The 26,966-nt window shown below is 37.4% G+C and overlaps 1 protein-coding gene across 1 annotated transcript in view; it reads left to right on the forward strand.

The window, feature by feature from the left end:
* MALRD1 (MAM and LDL receptor class A domain containing 1) overlaps positions 1 to 26,966 on the forward strand; it is a 620,077-nt gene that overhangs the window by 498,356 nt on the left and 94,755 nt on the right. Inside the window, exons 35-36 of the mRNA XM_068545334.1 lie at positions 15,427 to 15,690; positions 24,399 to 24,524. Coding sequence (XP_068401435.1) covers positions 15,427 to 15,690; positions 24,399 to 24,524 — 390 coding nt within the window. The remainder of the gene's footprint in view (positions 1 to 15,426; positions 15,691 to 24,398; positions 24,525 to 26,966) is intronic.

Genomic DNA, 26,966 nt, shown 5'->3' on the forward strand with positions numbered 1-26,966 from the left:
TGTTTCAACACTACAATCTAGAACTCTTATTCTATTGCATAAAGAAAAAAAAAAATCTTGTCAGTAACTCCTTTTCTTAGAAATCATCCCCTTAACTGAAATCTGAATTTCTAATGTTTAAGATGCTTCCACTTAAGTGGCTATTTGTTCTCTTATAAATTCTTCACATTATCAACATTAGAGAGTAGGGTCATTGCCTTTCAGACTACTCCATGCCTCTTTCAAAATTCTGTTCTTACAGCCTTTATTCAAAATTTTCTTCTCTTTTAAAGCCACACATCTGGGTTCTTCTTTTTCTCATGGTTTTCCACTGGATTCTAAATCCTGGGCAATCTCAATCTCCAGGTGAATCAAACTGTGTGAAACATTGGCCTCTTTAATTCTAGTCACTTTCATAAATATTTTTCCTCATTAACCAGCTCCCATAGTTATATTATGAACTTTATCATCCCCTCTGAAAATTTAGGGTTGAAAGATATAATCTAATCATTATATCTTCTTCTTTTTGATTACTCCTCCTAAACCTGTTTTCCAACGTAAGTAATAAGAAAAAATACAACTCTAGATTTGCAATGTTTCCTGTTTTTTTCCATAAAACGACCTCTTTATACTTTTCCCCTAATGGTCTCAGATTTAATGATCTAACACCTCAATTCCATTCTTAAACAAGCACTTAGAATTCTGTCCTATTTTTTTCATTTTAACATAAATATGGATCCTAATTATGTGCCAGGAACTCTGCTAAGTACTTTGCAAGTATTAACACATTTATTTATCAGACCATCCCTGTAGAATAGATACAAGTATCTAGCTCATGTTCTGTCATAATGGGTTTATCAGTCTTTGAAATTGACTTACAGTAGCCATAGCCATTTGCATTTTCCAAACCGCTACTGGTCATACTCATTGGGACCACTAAAAATTTCAACTTATCACTTTAGCTGGACTCTCAACAGTCCTAGATGCAGGTTTAGGACCATTGCCTGGCACTACTTTTCTACAACAATCCTCAAATCCTCATCTCTTCCTTGAAATTTCTTCACTCTGCCAATGTTCTTATATCCTTTGAACAGAAAATAGAGCCCGTTTGTAACAAACTTACTTAATTTTCTCTTTCCCTCCTCCAAATGTGCCTGTATCTGCAACCAAATTATTTTTGTCACCATTCGTCTCAGGAAAAAACCCTTGAAAAATCCTGCTGAGAAATCTGCTGATAGCCTTATGGAGGTTCTTTTGTATGTGGCAAGTTACTTTGCTCTTGCTGCTTTCAAAATTCTTTCTTTTCTTTGACTCTTAATGATTTAATTATAATGTGTATCTGGGTAGACTTCTTTGAGTTGATCCTGTTTGGGCACTTTTGAGCTTCATGAGTCTGGATTTCTATATCCTTTCCAAGATTTAGGACGTTTTGGGCCATTATTTCTCTAGGTAAACTTTCTGCCTTTTTCTCTTTATCTCTTGTTCTCTGGAAATCACATGATGCAGGATTCAAGCCAGGTCACTAGGCTGCCTCGGGGACCATAGTCAGATTGAAGCCAGCAGGCCTGTTACTGGGAGCACACACTGTGCTCCTCCTGGTTCCTGAGTGAGCAGGAACTGAACCGTGGCAGAACAGGGTTGGACCTGAGTCACAGGACAGCTCCAGGGTCCACAGCCAGGACTGACGTCAGCGGGCCTGCTTCCAGGGGCACAAATGTGTGTAGGCAAGACTAACTCCTGGAATGCAGTAGAGCAGGGCTGGAACTGGGTCATAGGACTGCTGCAGGATCTGCAGTCAAGTCCATGGTCAGCCGGCCTCTTAATGGGGCACAGACAGGCATGGTTCCTCCCACACCTCTTGGCAGGTTGGGCTGGTTGTAGAACTGTGGCCAAGCATGGCTGTAGCTGAGTCCACTGGGAAATGGGGCTACTTTTGGTCTGTATCCAGGACCACTTTCAGTGAACCTGCCACCAGAGCATGGGCCTCCCTTCTCAAAGCAGCTCTCCTTGGTCTTGGGCTTCACCAGAGTTTCACAACTCCTGCCAGGATCCTAAAGCTCCCACGAAGGCACTTTTGTCCATGGATGACTGCTAGTTTGTTGTTTGGGGTTGGAGGGATATGAGCTAGGGACCTCCTATTCTACCATCTTTCTGATGTCACTCTCCTCACACGGAATTTTTAAAGGTTTTTTAAGAAGAAAAAAATAGCAATTATATATTTATGCCTCAGAAACGTTTGGTAAAAATGGTCTTTTAAGTGTTAGCACTTAGCAGGGAAAACTTCATTTCCTAGTAATGCTGTATAAAGGAAGCATTATTATCACATAAAATTTAAAACTGATCAAATTTCAATGAAGTTCCCTCCAAATATTCTATTTTTATTGAATGAAAATGCCCAGGATGGGACACAGTTTTCCAATGGAATATAGTTGTAAAAAAATGTTAAAATTCAGATGGTACAGGGCCTTCTACAATGAATATTTGTTGAACAAAGCAAGAGAAAGATTAGATAAATGTTTCCAGTATTCATCTATGTGTGTCCTTCTTCATTCAGCTCTCAGAGAATGTGAAAAATACTCTACCATCAAAACTATTGAATACTTGCTGCTTCCATCTTTCCTTAATTAGCTCAGTCTCGATTCAAATGAACTAAGCAAGCTAAATTGACTTAGATAATATTCTCCAAATCTATAATAAGACATCCAGAGTTTTACATTTAGCATATTACATTTTCTGATGTCCAGATTAACATCCTAAGATTAAAAACAGCATCCTAAGATTAAAAACTCTCAACTTCATTTCAACCTCATATTAGGTTTTTTGGTTGTTTTGACCGTTCTCCCCACACATCCCCAATAACATACACTCTCCCATAATATGAAGGGATGGAGAACTACAGCATTTGTCGCCATAAGTTACCTGTAGTTTTCTTTCCATTTAGAAGATTGCCCTATAATGGCGACCCCTCCCCTACCCCACAGATCTTTAGTTTCTGCGTTATTACTTCTCTATCCTTCCTTTAATTACTTCAGGTTTCCCAGGGAAACATTTTCTAAATGGAGACATCCTTGATGCAATAAAGCATCCCCAGCAATTCTGAGTCAGTAGAGAAATGCATTTATTTGCATAGGGTCTGGTTTTTTTAACCATGTGAGTTTCCAAGGGTGGAAGGTGTTTTCTATTTTTGTTCTATAATTTGAAACAAGGAGGAACACGTTTTTCTCCCTGGTGAAGAAACATTTTACAGGGCTGGTAGGACATTGCTGCCTTTAAAACTATACAAGACATTGTACAGTATTTGAAGTAAGAGTGAGTGAGGAAATGTAGCATACTTGAAGATACGGTGCATATCTACAGAATTTTTTTCAGGAGTCTAATAAGGGGGCAAATACCAGTAGACACAGCTGGAAGGGGAATGATAGGTAGGAAGCAGATTATTTTGGTGTTCTGGGTTGAATAGTGTCCTCCTCCAAATCCATGGCCTTCCCAGGTCCTCAAAATGTGAGCTTATTTGGATGTAAGGTCTTTGCAGATGTAATTAAGATGCGAGTTAAGATGAGGTCATACTGGAGTAGGGTTGGCCCTTAATATAATATGACTGGTGTCACTCTAAGGAGAGGAGAAGGGACACAGCAACAGACACACAGGAAGAACATCATGTGATGAAGGAGGCAGAGATTGAAGTGATGCATCTCTGAGTAAAGGCATGACAAGGATGGCCAGGAAAACCAGAAGCTAAGAGAAAGGAATGGACTGGGTTCTCCCCTAGAGCCTTCAGAGATAGTGTGTCTCTGTCAGCACCTTGAATTTCAGACTTCTGGCCTATGCAACTGTGAGAGAATAAATGTCTATCATTTTAAGCCATCCAGTTTGTGGTACTTTGTTATGACAGCCCTAGGAAACTAATACAACTGGGAACACTGATGTCTACTTTATAACCAAGAACTGGGTTCAAATTGTCATTAAAACACTTACTAGCCATTTGACCCCATTTTTCTTATCCATGAAATAATTATCAAGATTTAGGAAATGTGCCTTTCCTGAAAAGAGTTGCAGTAACTATTTTTTTTTTTAATTTTTATTGGAGTGTAGTTGATTAACAGTGTTGTGTTAGCTTCAGGTGTACAGCAAAGTGAATCAGTTATACATATACATATATCCACTCTTCTTTTTTTAGATTCTCTTCTCACACAGACCATTATAGAGTATTGAGTAGAGTTCCCTGTGCTATACAGCAGGTTCTTATTCGTTATCTATTTTATATATAGTAGTGTGTATATGTCAATCCCAATCTCCCAATTTATCCCTCCCCCCACTTATCCCCTGGTAACCATAAGTTTGTTTTCTACATCCATGACTTTACTTCTGTTTTGTGAAGCATTAACTATTTCAGTCAAAAAAAACCTAAGAATAATTCTGCAACATACTGTCTTCTACTAATTAACATTCCTGATTGAAATGTACTGAGTCTGATGCGCCGTTATTTAAATACACAGTAAATAACAAGGGATGCCGCTATGGATTTTAAATCTAAGGAAACTCCAGTTTTAGGAATTAACTTTATGAACAAACTTTCCAACTAGATTTTTTTGTTAAATTGAAAGAAAATGATCTTCAGGAAGTGAATGTAATTCCAAAGAAAAGAAATATTATCCTAGGGCATCCTTTTTTAAATTGACTTGGTAAATATAAAATGACAGCAACTAGCAAGGTGCCAAACAAATAATGAAATTCATAAGGCATTCAAGGGGAATAAGCAGCCACAAGTTCTCCTTGTTTATATTATCACTGCTAAACGACAGTGGCTCTCACATCGTTCTGGAATAGAGATTTTCATTCTTGTTTCACATCTCTGAATTTGAGCAGCAAGTATTATTCTGGAGCATTTCCAGGACAGATATATTCTCTTGAACGCACATTGTTTAAAGATGGAGACATTTGTCTGTTTTCATCATCTTCATCATTTATATCATCTTCAGTGATGTATTCTACATGCCTAGAAGAGTCCTGTTATATAGGAGATACTCAATAAACATGTCCTATGAATAAAGAAATATGTCAGATGAGTAGATGAATAAGTAAAAGTCATCAACTGAATTTATCAACATATGGTACCTCCTTTCACTACCACCAATGAACTCTGCCTCCAGTCTTATCTTCAAACCCATGTTTGGGAGGTAAGAGAGACAGAGACAGAGACAAAGAGAGACACAGAGAGAATCCAGTAGATTCTGTGTGGCTATACTGAGTGATAGACAGATGACAACTATACTAAAAATTTGGAGACATGAGTCTAAATCATGACTGTATCACTAAATACTTGTATAATTTTAAGAAACTAATTTAAACTCCTTAGACCATGTTTTGTCATCAGGGAAATGATATAGACCATCTCTTAAGTCCCTTTCAGGTCTACCGTCTTATGATCACACGGGACTTGGTTTGTAAAAGAGGATCAGGAAGGCAGAAGGAAGGCATAGAGAATGACATAGAAAAGAAGAGAGTCCAGAGAGAATGAGGAGGGAGCTCAAAGGGATCTAGGGTTATGGCAGAAATGTCATTGCAGGAAGACACAGAAGACTTCTTGCTGCTTTCTCTATTTGTGAACTTGAGTAAGTCTGCCCTTCATTTAGTCAAAGCTGAGAATCTACTGTGTGCTGCCCTGGATTTAGATCGGAAGGACATATGTGCCTATAATATTATCGCCAACTCTCCAGGAATTTACAAACTAAGGACATATTGGGATAATGATGCATACGTGGAAGCTTAAAATATTATAAAGTGCATTTGAAACTCTCTCAGCTCTAAAACTATAGTTCTAAGATGATTTCATTTGACTTGAAGGCAGTATCAAGTATATGGAAGTAACTTATTGAGCCATCAATGAATAGATTTTTTTTTTTAATAAATTTATTTATTTATTTATTTATTTTTGGCTGTGTTGGGTCTTTGTTGCTGTGCGCGGGCTTTCTCTGGTTGCGGTGAGCGGGGGCTACTCTTCTTTGCGGTGTTCGGGCTTCTCATTGCGGTGGCTTCTCTTGTTGCGGAGCATGGGCTCTAGGTGCGCAGGCTTCAGTAGTTGTGGCGCACGGGCTGTAGAGCGCAGGCTCTAGTTGTGGCACACAGGCTTAGTTGCTCCGTGGCACGTGGGATATTCCCGGACCAGGGCTCGAACCCGTGTCCCCTGCATTGGCAGGCGGATTCTTAACCACTGCGCCACCAGGGAAGCCCCATCAATGAATATTCATGAGAAATATTCAGTGGTGTGTTGGTAGACTAGCTCTCAAGGGGGAAAAAAATCCCTGATGTGTAGCATTTCCCTATTTCCTTGGTTAAATACCCCAGCATGGTTAATTTCAGGTTGCCAGTATGACCTCACTGAAGGTGTATTTGAGAAGAAAAGCACACAGTCAGCTTTGGTGAAGCAGTACAACAGGCTGCCATACACACATGTCAGAGGAAGGAACCTCAGGGTTAATGATGCTCCCTTCCTCCCAGCTGGACAGAGGAGTGAAAACTATGGCTGTGGTCCAGGGCAAAGAATGAGCACATTTACTTCTCATAATGGATGAAGAGTTTGCTAATGAAAACATCTCATAATAAGGATATTTGTACCATTTGTATGAGTTGATATTTTTTTAAAAAGGCTCAAAAACCTCTTGGTTATGAACCATAAAGAGATGTCATCAATTTTTTAGTGCCTTTATCTTTTTCTCAATATCCACTTTGAAACCAGAGATTCTGCCTTCTTTTTTCCCCCTCAGTTCCATTTTACAGCTCAAACTCTACTTCAAGGCCTTCTTATTACTCATCGGAATCCCTGTTACGGCTGCATAACTGATTTATCTAATTTACACACACACGGAACTACCGACTTAATCTTCTAGCCCCTACTATAGTGTAAGTTCCAGAATAGTAGACCTTGCATTTTTCTTATTCACCACGATAACAAAAAGAATTTTTTATTGCAGGCAACAGAACCTGACTCGGGCTAACTTAAAGGCAGAAAATAAGTTTATTGAAAGAATATTGGATTGCTCCAAAAATTAAATGTAAAACTAAGAATCTAAGACAGAAAAATAAGTGGGAAGTGAGTAAGACTGAGTAAACTAGAGGTTGAAACTACCTAAGTCCACTGCCTATGAATACCTCCTTCAGAGCTGGGCTATCTACTTTCCTGCCACCATTATGAGTAATCTCTAATCGTCACTTTGTCACTCCCTCAAAATTAAAGGAGCTGGTTGGAAGCATACTGTTGACTAAGCCCAAATCATATGTCTACACTTCAGAGTCTTGTAAGTTACACTTTCATTTCTAATTTCCACGTCAGCCACCTCTGGCTGACGACCATTCCTCTTCTTTTTTAAAAAATCATAATCGAGCTTGAATATTCTGCAACCATTTGGACCAATTTACAAAGCTGACCAGAAACAATAAATTTTCTATCTATACTCCAATGGTGAGAGATGAAATAAAACTGAGACTAATCAAAATACATAAATTCATACGAGTTATAAAGAAGAAAAATGCTTAGAGGCTCTCAATTGCCTACTGAATATGTCTCTAATCCTTTGTCGCAGCTCCTGTCTTATCTCTCTGATTCTGGTCATGAAATGATCCCTTAAAATAGGACCTCTTGCCTTTCTCTAGTCATGTCCCATATTCTGTCCTCTCATCTCATTGACTTTAATCTTACTGCTCTCAGGCTGGAGATGCCCTGCCCTTTATCTCCTCTTGTGTAAATCCTTTTTCACTTTCAAGGGCAGAGCAAAAGCCACCTTCTTCATGAATTTATCCTTAATATTCCCAGCAGGAAACCAAACTCTGTTCCAGATTGTTAAGGCCTTAAGTTTGCAGCTCTCCTGTAATATATCTTGCATGGTATTTTGTGATATGTGTAGCTTGTTTTCTGTCATTTTCAGTTCCTCTCCATTGAAAAATCTCCATTGTCATTATCTTGTCTTTTAAAGAAAATTTTAGTGAGTATGAGTATCTTTAACTTTAGGTTGATTGATAAAAATATAAATTTGAAATAAGTGTATGATATAGAGTAGATATCCATTTTATATTGGAAGAGATATTATAGCACTGTAGATAAATGATTTAGAACATGGTTTTAATGCATGGGTCATTTTTATAATTTTGGTTCAGTTAGTGATTCATGGGCCTAATTTTTAAACAAATAGTGATGAATGTACAAAAAGCTGAACGAAAATGATTATCAGTCAATCCTGATTCGCTTATCGGCTTATAGAATATTATTAGGTTTTAAATCTATTATTGCAGGTCGTGAAGTCCTCCCAGTTTGTCAAATGATGGGATAATTCCCCTTTATTCCTGGAAGGGACATTAGATTAGAAGGAAGAAACACAAGAACTGGAAAATAGCATTAAAAGCTAATACCAAACCGGCTTATGGGAGTAAGATCTAGATTCCCTCTTAACTACATTTGGTGGAGCTTGTCTGTTATACTGTGAGGTGGTTCTTATTGGGTTTCCTGCTGATCTTCAGGCTGGAAGGAATTTTATTGAATTAGGGGGAAGAAATCTAAATGACAACCATGGACAAATCAGTCCCAGTAGGAACCATACTCCATTAGCCTGGGTTTGACAAGTTCCTCATATTGAATGTGAAGATAAACCACAGTTCACTGTCCCAACACTGTCTTAAAGGTGAATGCTTTTATATGAACAATGATGTTTACCACATAATCATATATATTTATGTATCCATAGTATATAAATATATATGTATATTTAAAATAAAATACGGTATGGTGAGTTAGTCATTTCTCTACCGTATAGTCATTTTTGAAAATTATCATAACCTTTGCTGACTCTTTTCTTTTTACTTGGAAATATTCAGCAGGCCAGTGTTTTACCAGACCAAGTGTGTCTGAGGGATTCTGGGAGTTTTTCAATAGCCAAGGTCAATCTGGGCCTGTTTTGTTCTCTTGGGCTATTAAAGTCTACTTCTATTATGGGTTTCCTGATTCCCTGGAACACATATATTGTTATCTGGAAAACATTCAGACTTTATGAAAACAAGCTTGTTTGTTTGTTGCCTAAGAAATAAAATAAGAAAGTGACACTGCTTCACTACAAAAATCTGTTTTAAGAAAAGTTTTTTTTTTTCATTGAAAACAAGTGACTTCAACAGAATGACCAGTTTTTCCGATAGCATCTTATTGGCATATGAGAACATTTTACCCAGAAAAGACCAGTTACTCTTTGTGGAAATAGTTGGAAATGGGAAAATAGAAAACAAAAAACAAGTTTCTTGGCTTAACAAAGAGTAAATACATAGGTTTATATGTATGAGTTATCATTTGCACTAATATAAACTTGGTCAAAATAGAAAGCATGAGTTTAGAGAAATAACCAGTTTTTGATAAAAAGGGGTCTAAAGGAATGACAGGCCCATGGTTGGTCTTCTCTGCCCGATGGAGCAGATGATTGATCAATTAAAAGGTCAGTTCAAGTGCTAAAATATCCAGATCTTGCATTTTGCCCTTTCTGCTCTTTCTGATTACAATGTAATTAAGGTAACGTTAGTTGGGTATGCCTCATGTAGGGTTTCATATGGGGCAAGATAACCCAACACACATTAATCATTTTTTTATCTTCTCAATAAATCAAGTTTTGTTTATTATTAAGCAATGAACGAACTACTATTTCTAGTAGTTCTTTTTGACTTCAAGTGTATTTTTCCTTTTTTCAATTTTTATTGGAGTATAGTTGATTTACAGTATTGTGTTAGTTTCAGCTATACAGCTGTACATTTTATATTATTTTATTAGAAAGGCAGAAATTAGTCTTAAAATTATGTGGTTTTAAAAGTAAAACTAATTCAATCATGTAGAACACTCCAAACTTTAGGTAAAGCTACTTATTCATATTCCTCAGAAGTTAATATTAAGTTAAACATAGTTGTGTGTATTTGTCTCTGTGTTTAGTGCCAATGCCCTGTTAACTGGAAGTTATGGGGTATCACAGCCACTTTCTCCAGTTTCTCTTTCATCGAGGCAGTCGAGACAATACAGCTGGGAGATCTCTGAGAAACCACCATGTCTAACTCCTGAGTGGTCTTCTCTACTGCCCACCTCGATATCTCCATCTCAGTACCTGCCTCTCTCTCCTTTGACCTGCCTGAGACATGTAAAACAGGTGTCCCCAAAGTGTACTTGAAATTCGGCAATATTCCCTCACAGACAGATTGCCTAAGACTCTTAGATTTCCTTCAATTGTGTATATTTGTGGTGTGTGATGAAGAGACAGCTTCCCACTCTCCATCTCAAGCCTTCTACACTGAGACAAAGATGTAATCATAGGTGCCAAAACACCCACTCATGATATCTGTAAGTGAAAACCTTCCCACGCACAGGAATGACAACAGCATTCTCCTTCCTGCCCCATCCCAGCCGGCAAAGAGTACAATACAGTCATAATTGAAATAGTCATGATTTCCTCTGCAATTTTAGGCTTTGTTGGGAGAATATAGGTGAGGCTGAGTCAGGAGTTTGGTCATTGAATAACCACAGGACATTGGACCTTAATCTGGTAAGGACAGCGCACTTCACCCTGTGAGGCATTGGGGAACCAGTTTTGAACAGGATTCTTCCTTGGGGAAATGTATTTGGGAAGCAATGTGAAGCAGGAATTAAAAGGGGAATTATTTAATAATATTGGCCCTAAAGTAGAAGTTAAGAGTTTAACATTTGGGGAATTCTTTGACTATTAAATAAAGTTCAGTTAATATGGAATAGAGCTATCAGTGAACAATAGCATTAAATTAGGTCAAGTACATAACCTGGCCCAACATTGCGTATAAAAGAGGCCATACCAGCACAGATATGTCAGACCAGGAAATATAGTGTAGGGCCATCTGGAGATGATAAAAGAGGAATGTATCTCTTATCCTCTGGGGTCTCTCTGGGTTCCAGGCCTCATGACAAGAAGGAAATGACCAGCAACTGCTCTAACATTTCATATTTTTGTATATGTTTCCACATTCATGTATGTTTTAGATTATTTGAGGTTATATGAAGGCAGAAAATTCTTCATTTATGCAATTTCAGACATTTGCAGTGGTATCACTATTCATAGTTAGGAAGGAATTCACTATCATTGTGGCAAATATTGATGCTGAGTAACAATGATACCTCTTTGGGGGCCTCTTAATATGTTCTGCTTCTTCAGCTCTTGATTTTCCCTAGCACGGAAAATATATTCTTGATTTTCTTTCGAGTCTGCAGCCTCTGTGTGTTGGGGGAGAGAGCGAGCTCCATCACAGCTTCATGTCGTAGGTAACCCAACATCCACTGCCCTGTGTCTCTCCTCCACCCTTTCCATCACTAGTGAAGAGCTTGGGCTAGAATGTAGATTCTGAGGGATGTTGGTGCTGAGATGCATACACACACACATTTTCTTTTTTTTTTTTTTTTTTAACACAGCTGGACACATCTACTTAATATGTGTTTCGCATGCAACTTGGCTGTGGATTCTTTTTTTTTTTTTAATTTTATTTATTTATTTATTTACTTATGGCTGTGTTGGGTCTTCGTTTCTGTGCGAGGGCCCTCTCCAGTTGCGGCAAGCGGGGGCCACTCTTCATCGCGGTGCGCGGGCCTCTCACTGTCGCGGCCTCTCTTGTTGCGGAGCACAGGCTCCAGACGCGCAGGCTCAGTAATTGTGGCTCACGGGCCTAGTTGCTCCGTGGCATGTGGGATCTTCCCAGACCAGGGCTCGAACCCGTGTCCCCTGCATTGGCAGGCAGATTCTCAACCGCTGCGCCACCAGGGAAGCCCCACATTTTCTTTTTTAAAACAGTTTTCAGTTCACAGCAAAATTAGGTGTAAATTACAGAGAGTTTGGGTATACCTGCCTCCCCCATAATCAACCTTCCAGCACCATAATGTTATGTTTGTTACAGCTGACTAATCAACATTGACACATCCCTGTCACCCAAAGCCCATAGTTTACATTAGCATTCACTCTTGGTATTATAATTTCCGTGAGTTTTGACAAATGTATAATGGCATGTCTTAATCTGTTCAGAATGCTGTAACGGAATATCATAGACTTGGATGCCTACAAACAACAAATATTTCTTTCTCATAGTTTTGGAGGCTAGAAAGTCCAAGACGAATATGCTGGCAGATTTGGTGTCTGGTGCAAAACTACTTCCTAAACAGTGCCTTCTTGCTGGGTCCTCACAAAGTGGAAAGGGCAAGGGCCAGTTTTAATAAGAGCACTAATTGCATTCATGAGGGCTCCACTCTCATGACCTAATCAGCTCCCAAAACCCCACCTCCAAATGTCATCACATTGGGAATTATGTCTCAACATACGAAATTTGGGGGGGATGTAAACATTCAGTCTGTGCCATGGCATGTATCCACCATTACAGAGCCATAAAGAAGAGTTTTACAGCTCTAAAAATCCCCCCTTGTTCCTCCCTTCCTTTCTACCATCTCTGGATAACCAACGACCATTTTACAATATCCACTGTTTTGCCTTTTCCAGAATATCATATAGCTGGAGTCAGACAATATGTAAGCTTTTAAGATTGACTGTTTTCACTTAGTAATATGCATTTAAGGTGGTGCTAACCTTTTTCAGGTTATAAAAGAGAACAATTAATATCGTTCATTTTTTATAGAATTATATGAGAAAGACATTAACTGTCTTAATTAGGTAACTCCATGGGTGATACCCAAGAATAAACACGTTAATATTAAAATTTTAGGGAAACCTTCTTAACTTCTCAAAGAGGGTATGCAGTAGAAGGCATTCAATTCAGAAGATATACACAGTACATCTTCCAAGAGTATTCATTTTATTTGAATTCCTGGAGGCAGTCTTTTATAGTGAAAAAGCTTGAATGTCCTATGTCGTAGAATGTAGAATTTTCATCAGATAAAACCAGAGACTTAAAAGAAATGTTGAGCTTATGGAGAACTACTTCTGGCTAAGGGTCTACCTAGACTCCCTTTACGAGTGCAAGTTCAAATTCCTCTTGCATCAAAAGTATTTCCACGGAAAATTTGAGAAGTGATTCGGCAGTGTGGGGAGGGCGTTTAATTTAAAACAAGATGCATTTTGATGGTGGGATAGTATCTTAGGTTCCCAGGGAAGTGAACTCTGAGGGCCTGATTCCTATGCAAAAGGTTTATTGGAAATTGTCCCAGGAACAACCCCTGTGAAGTGAAGGAAGCAGGACTGGGCAGAGGGAGGGTTGAACTCTGATACAGGTGCCATAGGGGGTCTCACGCTGATGCCATGGGGAGCTCGGGAGCTGCGTTGGTCCCAAACTGATGCCTAGGGGCTGGACCATCGTATCCCCAATTCGCCAATGAAGGGAGCCGATCCTGGGAGGCTGTGTGACTTTAGAGGGAAAATCCTAGAGGTAGACTCAGCTGTGAGCTGTCATCTGGTAACCTCCCAGCAGCTGGGGGCATGAGGGCCTTGATCTTGATAGAAAACTCCAGACAATGCAAGACAGAATCCACTACAGACAATAAAGCCCACCAGGTTTCTTGTAAAGAAGGACCTAGAACAAGTGAGTTTGAATATCTTTTGATATAAATGATTCTAGAATTTAACAGAATTGCTGCCTCCAAATAAAAGAGAACTTTATTTTGCACATCTGATGTAAGCAAAAATATAAAGGAACACACACATGCAACTCATTTTGAATAAGGCGAGAAGCTTGTCTTGAAATAGAGAAAATTATTCCCTTGTGTTTTGTCACAAAAGGTTGGTACCTTAGCTTAGCTAAGTAATAGGTGTATTACTAAGGTTGGTTCAAGATTTTCATCACGTGCAAAACGTTTATTCAGCCTTTTCAACCTACAGTTGACGTTCAACCTTGAGGTGAGTATATAAAGATGAAAGTTTAGTCCATAAAATATATGAGAAAAAAATGAAAGTAAGGATGTCTGCCCTGTCTTCAATGTGAGATTAATAAAAAGAATGAAGAGAAACTATTTGACCATGGTTAAATAGTTAAATATCAAAAGATATATATAGCTATACATGTAAATTTATAAAAATTGAAATCCAATTTACTTTCTAAGTTTGAATTCAGAATGTTTCCATTGGAACACTGCAATTGTATGCACTGCTATGACTTAGGTAGTTAAATAAGAATATGACACAAATGTCTCAAAGTCATACATTTATCCCTCTCCCACTTAAATATGCATATTTCCATGAACAAAGATTGTCTTAGATACATGACTTTCGTCACAGAGTTTGAATTTAAATATATTCTAGATATGTCACCACTACTGAGTGAGTGGTAAAGGAGAGTAACTTTTAAATTTCGTCTCTAAAATGAATTCACACCACCATCCTTATGTATAAAACAAATCATTCTTATATTATCCATAAATAATAGTAGTTTTAAAATGTAAAAAACACAAAATAAGGTATTCCTGAACTGGTCCCCACTACTTTTGATTTTCTTTTCCCTCAAATACTGATGAGCCCGTCAACATCTGTCCCAGAGACAATATGAAGTATAAGAACTCTTCCACTAATACGAATACTGTTCCACAATACGAAGTATAAGAATGTTCCAGCAAATTAGTGCAATCCTGTATGTTCACAGATATCCCCTGACCTCTAGAAACAGCAGCAAGTCAACACTCTTCGCTCATGCTTTAAGTGTTGACTTAAACCATTGCTATGGAATAGTTTCACATGATAAAATCTCATTAAATTTACATCATGTCTTTGGACGCTAAAAATTTATGAGCCTCAGTATCCTCATCTATAAAATGGGTTGGTTGGGTGTGAATCACATTATCCTGAAGATTCTCACTAGTGTAATATCTTAGCTTAAACTATGATTGCATCTGCACTTTAGATATGGCTACACATATCTGCACTTTTTAGACCTTTGAAATGTGATCAAGACTCAAGGGCAAAGAGCAGTGTGACAAAACCGTAGCAGACCTCAGGTCTGTGACTCAGTCCTCCCCAGGTTCTCAGGAACCAAATTCCCCTAGCTGAGGCCACTAAGAAACTGTTACTAAACTGTATACTGATATAATGACATAATGCCAATTTACTTAAATTTTTAAATTGTGATTGCAACTTTTCAAAGTGCCTAACTTACTGTATAAAAGTATCTTTACTCCTCAAGGAAAATCTGATGATCAAATTTAAGAGCATGAATCAAAATTTCCTCTTTAATTTGAAAGTGTCATTTTTTCACAGTAATGATGCCCTTTATATAAATGTTTCTGAGGTTAAGATAAGGTGTATTCTCTAATCATGTTGGCCTGTTTTGTTAGAGTTCATATTACTCCTAATAGAAAATTGATTTACTTAACTTAGCTAAATGTTTCATGTTTATGCGAGATGAGAGTATCCTATAATGTTTCAACACTAGACAGAGAGATAACTCCCCTAACGTGAAAATGACTGGCTCTCTTTTTAGGTCCTGTCACAATACAGCCGTCACCGTGTGAAGCTGATCAGTTTTCTTGCATCTACACCCTCCAGTGTGTGCCCCTGTCAGGGAAATGTAACGGACAGGAAGACTGCATGGATGGATCTGATGAAATGGATTGTTCTCTCAGCCCCCCTCCTCAGCTCTGCGGTCAAATGAAGTTCCAGTGCTCTGCCAACGAGTGTATCCCATCCCTCCTGCTATGTGATGGCGTGCCTGACTGTCGCTTTAATGAAGACGAATCCGGCTGCTGTGAGTTATTTTCATTCACCCAGTGTGCCAGGGGGGAAATGCTGTTTGGAAATGATAGAGAGAGCATGACAGATAAAACAGAGTTCTCTAGAGCGTTACCATGATCGTATCATCAGTAACATAGTTGTTTGTGTTATATTGCTAAACAAAGCATATTGTCCTTGCTTAGCATTTCTGGAAACATTTTGTTTGTAGTCACACTAATCTCCGTTAAATGTGTCTGATTTCCTTTTTTATTTACAACTGGGTCATTCATATAGGGGATGCTCTTATGTATCCATTATCTTTTTAACAAATGTTTGTGGGAATGGATTGAAGACGTGTAATTATAATTTCTTCCCACCCTAAATGTTCATGAAGATGGCTCGAGCAAATGGGCAAATATCTATTGTAGTGAATAGATGTAGCTAGGGAATGGACCTGGACCTGGGTAGATGTTATGTCATTAGAGTTAATGCAGATGGGGGTCCGCCTGCCAGTGCGGGGGACGCGGGTTCGGGCCCTGGTCCGGGAGGATCCCGCATGCCGCGGAGCAGCTTGGCCCGTACGCCACGGCTACGGAGCCTGTGCTCTGGAGCCCGCCAGCCACGGCTGCGGAGCCTGCGTGCCACAGCTGCTGGGGCCCGTGCGCCTGGAGCCCGTGCTCCACGGCAAGGGGGTTCGCTGCGGTCGGGGGGGTGGGGGGCCGTCGCGCAGCGGCGGGGACCCAACGCAGCCAAAGATAAATAAATTAAAAAAAAAAAACAAAACAGAAAGTTAATGCAGAAGTAAATCTGTGGGACATTAGGGTTGACCTTATCCTTATCACCTACTACCTGTACAATCTGCACCATTATTTGAGTCAGTCTTACCATCCATGTAATACCTAACTTACACGGCTGTGAAGATTTGAGAGGATGCATGTAAAATTCCCAGTCCTGCATCCGTCAACTTCTGTCTTTATTATAATTAGCCTATGTCAGGTAGGGAAGGAAGAGTGTTAAGTAAGTAATTATACAAATTACACAAATCTTTAAGGTGAGCACATAATCATGGGGGAGTCAGAGCATCACTAACATTTTATTACTTGTTTGCTTGGTTTCACATTATATCATACTGTATTTGGGCTGCAATGGTGGAGCTCCATAAGCCCTATGTTAGTGGCCACTTTTTTTGGGGGGGGGGAGCAGTAAAGTTTGGAAGGTAACTGTAGGAGGGGGATTTTGGGAGAAATAGAAGGGTATTTCAGTGCCCTGGTTTGTGTGGGCATCCAGAATTATGATAACTATTGGAAAAGATGTGAAGATGAATAAAGGAAAAGGAAGATGACTTGGAGTTTTGAAGGCTTTAACCTTAAATCAGTGAATTTCGTTTGCTGGTTTAGGTTTGCAGATTGGCTTTCTATCCCCCTGTTATTTCCTACCTGTATATTCTTTCTATAAGAAAGCCTATTTGTGAGGTAATATTTTCTCAGGAGCAAGTTAAACAAATGGAGGTGAATGAGGAAGAGGAAGCCAAGTTACTTATCCCTGTTCCCATCAAGGCTCTAATGGAATTTGGCTGATAGACATCAGATTAAGTTCAATATAGTCATATGGTATTTGACTTCAAATAACAATGCTATGTAAAGAGAAGCTTAGGAAGGTACTGTATCCTTATACTTTCAGACATATGTTGGAAAATTGGTGTTTGATGGGATAGTAATATACAAAATTCTGCTCCTAAGGGGAAATAAGTCCACATTAGGAATAGATGGCATTGTAAAAGAATTGCTTCTCTCCGTGTCCAAAATATTTATTGAGTTAGGACTCTGTAGGGAAAATTGCATGAAAATAAACCATGGACAAAATGCTAGAGCAAAATTACAGAATAAAAGCATCTGATGGTGACAATTTACCAAACAATTGAAAGCCTAACAGTTTTTTCCCCCCCCTCTGGGCTCACCTATTTATTTAGAATGGTATTTTGTAAACTCTCCTTCCTTCCTTCCTTCATTCATTCATTCACAAATCTTAATTAAGGATGTATTTTATGCCACATGTTGTATTGGACATTGACGATCCAGATGGACATGACATGGTACAAGCTCAGGTTGTTAGATACATTACATATTAGTGAAGGAGATTAGTGATAGTTGGAATACCATGTGATAAGTTCTGTGACAGAGATAAAAACAGTGTTATTGAATAACATAGGGTACTCCCTAGCTATGGTGCCAGGGAGTCTATAAATTTTAACAAGAAAAATGATTGCAGAGCCAAATTTGGAAAGACAGGTACTCATTAGGCAAGTAGAGATGCTTGGTTCCAGTGGAGAATGTTCCAAGAATAGAGAAAAAGTTGTTTGATTGAAACATATTTCATATAACTAGAGGGGAGTTTGTAGTACAGGGACTTTTGCAGAAATAGGTTGGGAGAGATAAGCAGGGACTAGGTCTTGAAGAGTCCACCCCATCATGCCAGGAAGAAGTGTTTAAGTAGTAAATGGAATGGATTGCAGTGAGGACGGGGGACTGGTTAGGAGCTGTTACAGTGGAAATATAAAGGGATTGAGTAGATTAATGGCATGAGGTATGAAGATTATGAATAGATTTAAGAGACATTCAAGTGAAGAGGAGGAGAAAGTAATCGAGAATAGTTTCCAAGTTTCTGATGTGGGCAACAAGACAGCTAATCAGCCATTCCTTGAGCTGGGAAAAATAGGAGGAGAAGGACCTCTTAGGGTAAGAATGCGGCTTCATTTTTAAACATGTTGTATTTATGGTATCTGTGGCACATCCACGTGGAACGTTCAGGATGTATTTATAAATGGATGTCTGGAGCTCAGGAATGAGCTAAAGGAAGATATATAAAGATACATATACATAGCTATCAGCATACGATGATTCAAGCTGCAGATATAGGTGAGATAATGGAGAGAGGAAAAAGGTAAGGTGGCAGACAGAATCCTAAGGAACACCTAAAGGACAGTTAAGAAAAACCAAACATCGAAAGACACGGAGATGTGGTCATAGACATGGGAGGGCAAACAAAAGAGAGTGATGATCTTAAGTCAAAGGTAGAAAGCCTACGTATCAGAGAATATTCAAAGGTTCAGATGTTTCTGAGAGATCATGTAAGATTAGGACTGAAAAATACAGACTGGGAAATAGCAAAAATGGTTGCTGGTGGTCTTGGAGCAAGAACATGCTTAGAGTGGTAGGGCAGAATTGTGATGTCAGTCTTTTGTGGAGAAGATGGGAAATGGCAGAGGGAAACAGGCTACAGAAAACTTCAAGAAGCTGGCATTTCGAGTGGGATATAGGATAAAATAAGAGGTTTGGTTCTTTGGTTTGTTTGTTTTGTGAGGCTTGCACATGTTTAAATGTTGTAGGAATAGAATTCTGAAAAGTTTGCAATTTTGTGCAGGAAAATAGATAGCAATTGATATTTGAAATCCTTTTATTCTTGCAAAAATACATGTTTAGTGATCAGAATGCTTAAACAAAGCATGTGATGAGTCCAAATTTTAAAATAATTCATATTTAATGTTGTCTTTCCACTGGAAACATGTTTTTTTATAAACTGAAGTGATACTTTTACCAAAAATATTTCCTTTCCCTAAAATAAATGGAAAAATAAGTATGGCTTAATTATATGGGAAAATAATGCAAAACCAGGAGCATTCTTCTCATTGATATTCCTCTGATATTCCTGTTCACCAAGAAGATTTTGATTTCATCAGATGTATCGGTCAATATCCTAGCAAGAAATGGATGGCACGCTGATATTATATAATTTGAGATTGTTTTAATAAAGGGATTATTTATTAGGGAAATAATATGCATAGGGAAACCATAAGGAATAGTAACAGCGGGGCCTTTTATCATCCATAGAGCAAAGGATGTGAGAGGAGGGAACAGTTGCCTGAATCTAGAGTCAAGGAGAGCTACTTGATAAAAGGCGTGGCATTTGGTTACGGAGCAGCTAACCAGTGGTGATCTCACAGTCTCTTCTCTCTGCATCAACCTCTTGCTGGTGCTACCTATCAACCAAACCCAACCAAAGCTAGAAGGCAAAGAAGCACATTGATGTACCCTTAGAGTTCAACCTCCCAGGGCTCAGAGCAGGGAGAAAAGATGGAGAATGGCTCAGGACAGGCACATTATCCATCAATAATAGAGATAACTGGGAAAAACAGATGGAGAAGTGGACAGCTTTCCTATTATCTAACTTTATGTTCCAATAGTAGTTGATACGTCTTATCAAGTTGAGTGTCACTTCTGAAGATTGGGAATGGATCATGCCCCTAAGACTTGTGGATCAGCCTCTATCATCAACAGTTTTATTATTGGCCCTTCAATTTGTTAGCTACGATCTCAGCATCCTTTGGTGCTTCTCCATCACACCGTAAAGATCATCCTCTGCATTTGACAGCTTCTAACTAGAGTGTTCCTCAGTTTACTCAACATTAAAATCATAGAGATTAAGTCTTTTTTACAGAGGTATTGGAGAATTAAATGAATTAATATGGTAAAGTGCATAATACAAACATAATAAATTATTATCCTCTCCACTTTAAATTATATTTATAGTTCTATTAAAATTATTTAAGCTGCTAAGATATTTCAATAAGAGTAGTGATTGATTTTAGTTCAGGGATAGAATACATATCCATCCTGTTCCACGCTAGGTGTGTGTCTGCCTTGAAGGGCTTGTAGCCTTTATTCCCATGGCCAAGATCATAGTTTCTTTGCTGTTAGAAACGTTAATCTGCTACATACATGAGTTTCATTTTAGTAGTAAATGGATACACACCCATAGTCATACATGCCTTACTTTTGTGTATATTTCTTATGCAGCAACTATAATCTTCAAAAGGGATTTTGCTTTACGGAAGTAACTCCGATGAGCGCCATTCATGAATTGTTTATCTTTAATGTATCATCTACCTGAGTGAATGAGCTAAAAGCCATAAAATTCTCTGTGTTACTTAGCTTATTTCGATTAGAAAGAGTATGAACCTCTAGGATGATGACAGATTGAAATAAGTATTTTTATAGACATTAAACCATAATGTTTGAAAGAGAATGTGGCAAAAGTAGGTTTTGTCCAGGGCAACATTTTGAAACCTGACCTTCCTATAAATTTTATTTATAACTGATTTGGACTAATTTTGGAAAATGTTTTTGTTGTATATGTGTTAATAATGGAGGATAAAAAGAAACTAATGATTCCATTTGCTTTGCTGCGTTCAGTCCTTTGCTGTATAGGTGTCAATAAGTATTAATTGCATACATAATTCATTTTCAACCCACTTTTAAGAGGAAATTAATAAATACTAACTTTAATGTTATACCATTTAAAATGCCACAGAAACTAAGCTTTTAGTTTCAAATTTCATAAAGTGAAAGGCCAATTTTTAACTATCTAAACTAAACTTTCTATAAAAAGGAAAAAGTAAAACTTTCTACAAATGAAACCATTTATTTTCTTATACACTTTTTATGTGTTTCAATGCTGTTTGGGCCATAGTTGAGCATTTATACTGCTTACAAGTTAGAACTCTTCATTGTACAGTCAACTTGAAAATAAACTCTCAGTCACACTGGAAATTAGGTTAAGGAATATGGATTGGATTAGTATTTCTGAGAGAAGAGGGGTCCAAAATAATGCTTTACAAGTAAATGAGTATCTATCATCTTTGTATACAAATTTCAACACATTATATTGTTTAAAACCATAAAACTATTATCTTGTATGGTCCCTCAGCTCCTTGCAATGAAAAACAATGATAAAAAATATGAATACATACACATACATGGATATATTGAGACATGTATATATTCACACATTCATTTTTTACAAACATCTCTTCATCTTATAGGAGTTGGAAAATTATTCTATTTCTTAGTTTACTTGGTTTGGAATATTATTTATCTTGTTGATGTATTACATATCCTAAAATTATGTCACCCTTTGGAAAAGCTTAAAGGTCATCTATTCTCCTGGCACCTTAGCCATTTCTACAATCCGGTTTCAGCCTCATTTTTTATATTTGTCTGTCCTACCTCTTCACACAGACTCCCCAGTCCGAGGCAAACTGCTTTTACTCACTGTTCCAGTATCAAACTTATTGATTCCCAATCTGTAGACTTGATTTCCACTCTGCTAAATGGCTTTTCTCTGGAAACATTAAAATTTAAAACATATCTCAAGACTCTATTCTTACTTTCACCCTTTACAGACTTCCCTATACTAAAGGAATCTCTTATTTTTATCATACTTATCTATACCAGTGCTTTTCTAACTAAGTCTGGCCGTATGACATTTCTCTTATTATTATTTTGAACCATTAATCATTCTTGTATTGTTATCTTGGTTTTGTTGCTGTATATGTTTTGGTTACTGTTTTTAAAAATTTCTCTCCTGCACTCACTAGTGGAAGTGCTAAGCATAATGTCTTACTTATAGTGGCACCTCAATAATATTTTTTGGTGTGAATTAATGTTCTAGCAGGAAGAATTGCTCAATGAAGAGTAACACTTTAATTTTTCAGATCCAGCATTTTTAGTCAATGGAAATACATACTCTTTTTTTAAAAATTTTTATTGGAGTATAGCTGATTTACAGTGTTCTGTTAGTTTCAGGTGTACAGCAAAGTGAATCAGTTATACATATACATATATCCACTCTTTTTTTAGATTCTTTTCCCATATAGGCCATTATAGAGTATTCAGTAGAGTTCCCTGTGCTATACAGTAGGTTCCTATTAGTTATCTGTTTTATATATAGTAGTGTGTATACGTCATCCCAATCTCCCAGTTTATCCCTCCCCCTCCTTATCCTCTGGTAACCATAAGTTCGTTTTCTATATCTGTGACTCTACTTCTGTTTTGTAAATAAGTTCATTTATATCCTTTTTTAAGATTCCACATATAAGCGATATCATATGATATTTGGCTTTCTGTGTCTGACCTACTTCACTCAGTATGACAATCTCTAGGTCCATCCATGTTGCTGCAAATGGCATTATTTTGTTCCTTTTATGGCTGAGTAATATACCACTGTATATATGTACCACATCTTTATCCATTCCTCTGTTGATGGACATTTAGCTTGCTTTCATGTCCTGGGTATTATAAACAGTGCTGCAATGTACATTGGGGTGCCTTAAAAAACATTTTTATGTTCCACTTGACAATAAATTTTGATAGGCAGTTCTCAAACTGAACTTTGTCAGTAACCTATGATAACTCAAATAAACAACTCCTTCCAGCCCATAAATATACTTAAAAAAAAGAAAAATTTGTGACATAACTGACAAAATCTGTGCAAGACCCATGCATGGGGATATTTACTCCTGAGTCTTCTAAACTATCAATTTAGCTTGAGAAATTTGAACTTAATTGTCTTTATTCTAGTAGAAGTAACTTTCCAGATCAATCCTTTTTAAATTTTTGGCAATAGGTTTGGGTTAAAATATTCAAATAAGATATTGTATATGAAACCATTAAGTACATCAGAGAGAAGCAGAGCTGTTCTTGTTGAACTTGGGGTAAGTGCCAGAAAGCCCTGGCTCTTCACTGCTGCCTTCCACATATCTCTGCAGAACCCCAGGGCTCAAAGAAACAGGAATAGAAATGCAGCTTAGATCAGTATCATTATTATTTAGTGCTTTTGAAATCGATCCAGAAATCCTGACAAGATGGTGCAGTAGGTTCATTCTTTGACACTTTCCCTCTACTCCAAACACATAACAATGCTAGATAGAAGAAATAACCCTAAAAAGGCTCAGGGACATGATTAATATAGGGCTGGAACAAAACTGGAATAGAACCAGGCCTGCTGGTTTGCAGGTTCTGAAGTAAACAGGAGACTGGAGATGCATGATGGTGGCCTGGAATGAAGGGTTCTGGTTTAGCCCTAACTTGTAAAAGGAGTGTAGAACAGTCCACTGCCTTACAGGAAGTTGTAATCCTGAAGAGACTAGAGAGCAAGAGGGAGGAACACAAGAAAACAGTTACAGGACTAAGAGTAGCATCCAAGGGAGGTCAAGTACTTTGCAGAACCAGATTGCCGTTGAACTGTCAGTATCATTGATGGGTTCATTGATAAGGACAATTTTCTGAAACAACCAAAGTCCTATGCACAAGACGTATGCTTGTCCCTTGAAATCAAGCCAACAAGAGACTCTGAAGTTAGTAAAATACCTACATCATGCATTGGCAATGCTATAAAGGCACATACTCATATTACCTTGGGCTACAGTGATCTACATCACCACGCAGATCTAACAGATACCCAGTGACTACCCATGACTTATAACCCAATTGGAAAAGGATGAACATTCAAACAAATTACAGTCTCTGTTAGTTCAGTTGCACGTAATATAGAGATGTTAGGGGAGCAACAGAAGTACGAAGAGATCTGCCTTGATGTTAAAGTTGACTCTAGTCTAAAATCAGTTTGGACTATATAGTACACACAATGCATTTTATACACACATACATGAATAATACTACATAATGCACAACTGGGAGATGATTCTATTGACAAACTTTTTGTGAAGAAATTTTTAATTTAATAAATTTCAATTTAATAAATTGAAGTTTTCTTCACCAAGAGCTCTAATATATAGTTTAAATGTAGAGCTAGAAAAATGAGGGGTAAAACAATAAACTGTCTTATTATTTTATTAGAAGAAATTTGTTTTTTAAAAACAGTGATAATTATTGTTCTTTTTTTCAGCCAATGAAAACTGTTCTGATGGAGCTTTGATGTGTGCCTCTTCTAACAGCTGTATCCCAGTACACAAGCGCTGTGATGGTTTTGCCGACTGCATGGATTTCCAACCTGATGAGTCCAGCTGCTTAGGTACTGTATATCCTTTAAAATTCTTTGTAATATAAGCCAATAACTTAACCTGCACACAATAAAAATATTAAAACTTGAAATTCTAAATAATATCAAGCATGGAATAATTGAATTACTGTTATTGGTTTGGGGGCAGGAAGAATGTTAACATTAATTTGCTACATTTATAAAAAATGTACAAGTATATAATATAATGAATTCATGTATACTCTACATAAACCATGCTCACAAAATAAAAATCAAACCATTTTAATTTAATATAATATAACTTAACATCATTAGCATTTAATAATCTCTTCTATGCAAATTGCTGGTTTCTATAATAGGGAAACCCCTACATGATCTAATATGTTATTAATTTTTTTTAATTGTAATTTTTTCTCACTTCCTCATAAGAGCTCCCTATTTGCATGATCTAGTCATGCTTAAAAGTCAATTTATTTAACTTCAGACTAACTTTTAAACATTTTTCTTTCTTCTGACCCTAGAATATTTATAAGATCTGATAATGTGTTTTTGTGATTATACTTTTATCAAAACTGCTTTAATAGTCTCAATTTATTATAGTCCATTGTTAACATCTCTCCTGAGTAATTGAATTTTTATTTCATGCAGGAGATATATAAAATAAAAGATAGTTAGGGGCAATGTAAACGTCACAACTAAACAATAATATAAATTGGTGATAAAAGATGTATTCAATCATATTTTCTAAATAAATTGGGGATATTTCATATCAAAACTAGGAAAGAATATATTTTTTGTATCTTTCAAGATAGAATAATGTTATAAGTGACAAAAGCATGATAATTCAAATAAAATCATAGTGCAAAAAATATCTTTTTTTATGCTACTAAAAATGAGTACTTGTGCAGCACTGAATTTTATGAGTACAAAGGGAAATCAAGAAGTGCACAAATCTGATTCCATAAAATATGTGAAGATGAATGCTCTTTGGCATTACTTCTCTACTATGCATACTTATGCATCAGATTAGATACCAGAAAGGAAATTCTGTTACTCTCTTCAGAGAGTAAGAAAGATATTAATGAGATAATTCCATTCTTTGAAACTATTAAGACACAGCACTTATGTCCAGTACCCAAATGTATTTACATAAAAATGAGATTTTCTTCGGGATAGACCTATATGAGAACAAATATATTATAACATATTACAGTTCATTGTCTGCTTTGACATGTTCTATATTTAAAAATACGAAGAAACAGAAAACAGAAGACCTGTCATTCATCCTGCGTGATAGACAACCTATACGTAATAACATAGAACACATTTTTGTTGTCCATCATTTCTGCCACTCACCAATTCATTTAGTTCATTTACAAAGTATAGGTCATATTGCCACAGCTATTGGGTTAAAATGAAATAAAGAACTAGTGAAACAGTTCTCAGAAATAAGATCCATATTACATTATACGTTCTCTTATTTATATTTTCTATGCTTTTCAGTTTGTCAGTCAAATATGATAAAGTCACTGTTTTTAAGAAAGCCTTTAAGTCTCATCCATGCTGTGCCCATGCACATTCCACCTTCCTCTCTCTTTTCAAGCATCATATTCTTTTAAGGTCAGCATTTCATAGACATTTATGAGGCCAGTCCTTACAGCATCCAGTAATTCTCCCAGTGGTCACACAACAGATGGTGAGCATCTGGTCTCCCCTCACCTCAAGGTTTAAGTCATTAACAAAAACATCAAGCTCAGGCATTGCATGAGTGTTGCAGGTTAAGTATATTTCAATGAGTCCTATCTATTCCCAAATTACATTAAAAAGGCATATTATTTGCAACTTTTGATTGCTTAGGCAACAGAAAACTATTGAACAGGATACATCCGAGTTCATGTAAATTGAAAGTTTTTTTCCAGTCATTTGCAGTAGTAGAGGTTAATAAAGGTTATGTTAAGGTGATACTATAATTATGATAATCACCTATTTGAAGGAGAATTAGGGAAAGGCACTAAAAATATACAATTATAGGATGAGATATTACTAACTTAATATATGAATAATAACAATATAGCTTAACAATGTTTCAGAAGATTTTTGGTTTTTTTTTTAAACAGTGTCAGGTTTAAATTTATTTATTTTTATTTATTTATGGCTGTGTTGGGTCTTCGTTTCTGTGCGAGGGCTTTCTCTAGTTGCGGCGAGCGGGGGCCACTCTTCATCGCGGTGCGCGGGCCTCTCACTATCGCGGCCTCTCTCGTTGCGGAGCACAGGCTCCAGATGCGCAGGCTCAGTAATTGTGGCTCTCGGGCCCAGTTGCTCCGCGGCATGTGGGATCTTCCCGGACCAGGGCTCGAACCCATGTCCCCTGTATTGGCAGGCAGATTCTCAACCACTGCGCCACCAGGGAAGCCCCAGAAGTTTTTGAAAACCAAACCAAAACATAACACAAAACTTCTCATACAAGTACTGTGA

Source organism: Eschrichtius robustus, chromosome 1 (genome assembly GCF_028021215.1).
Source record: "Eschrichtius robustus isolate mEscRob2 chromosome 1, mEscRob2.pri, whole genome shotgun sequence".
Taxonomy (NCBI): Eukaryota; Metazoa; Chordata; class Mammalia; order Artiodactyla; family Eschrichtiidae; genus Eschrichtius; species Eschrichtius robustus.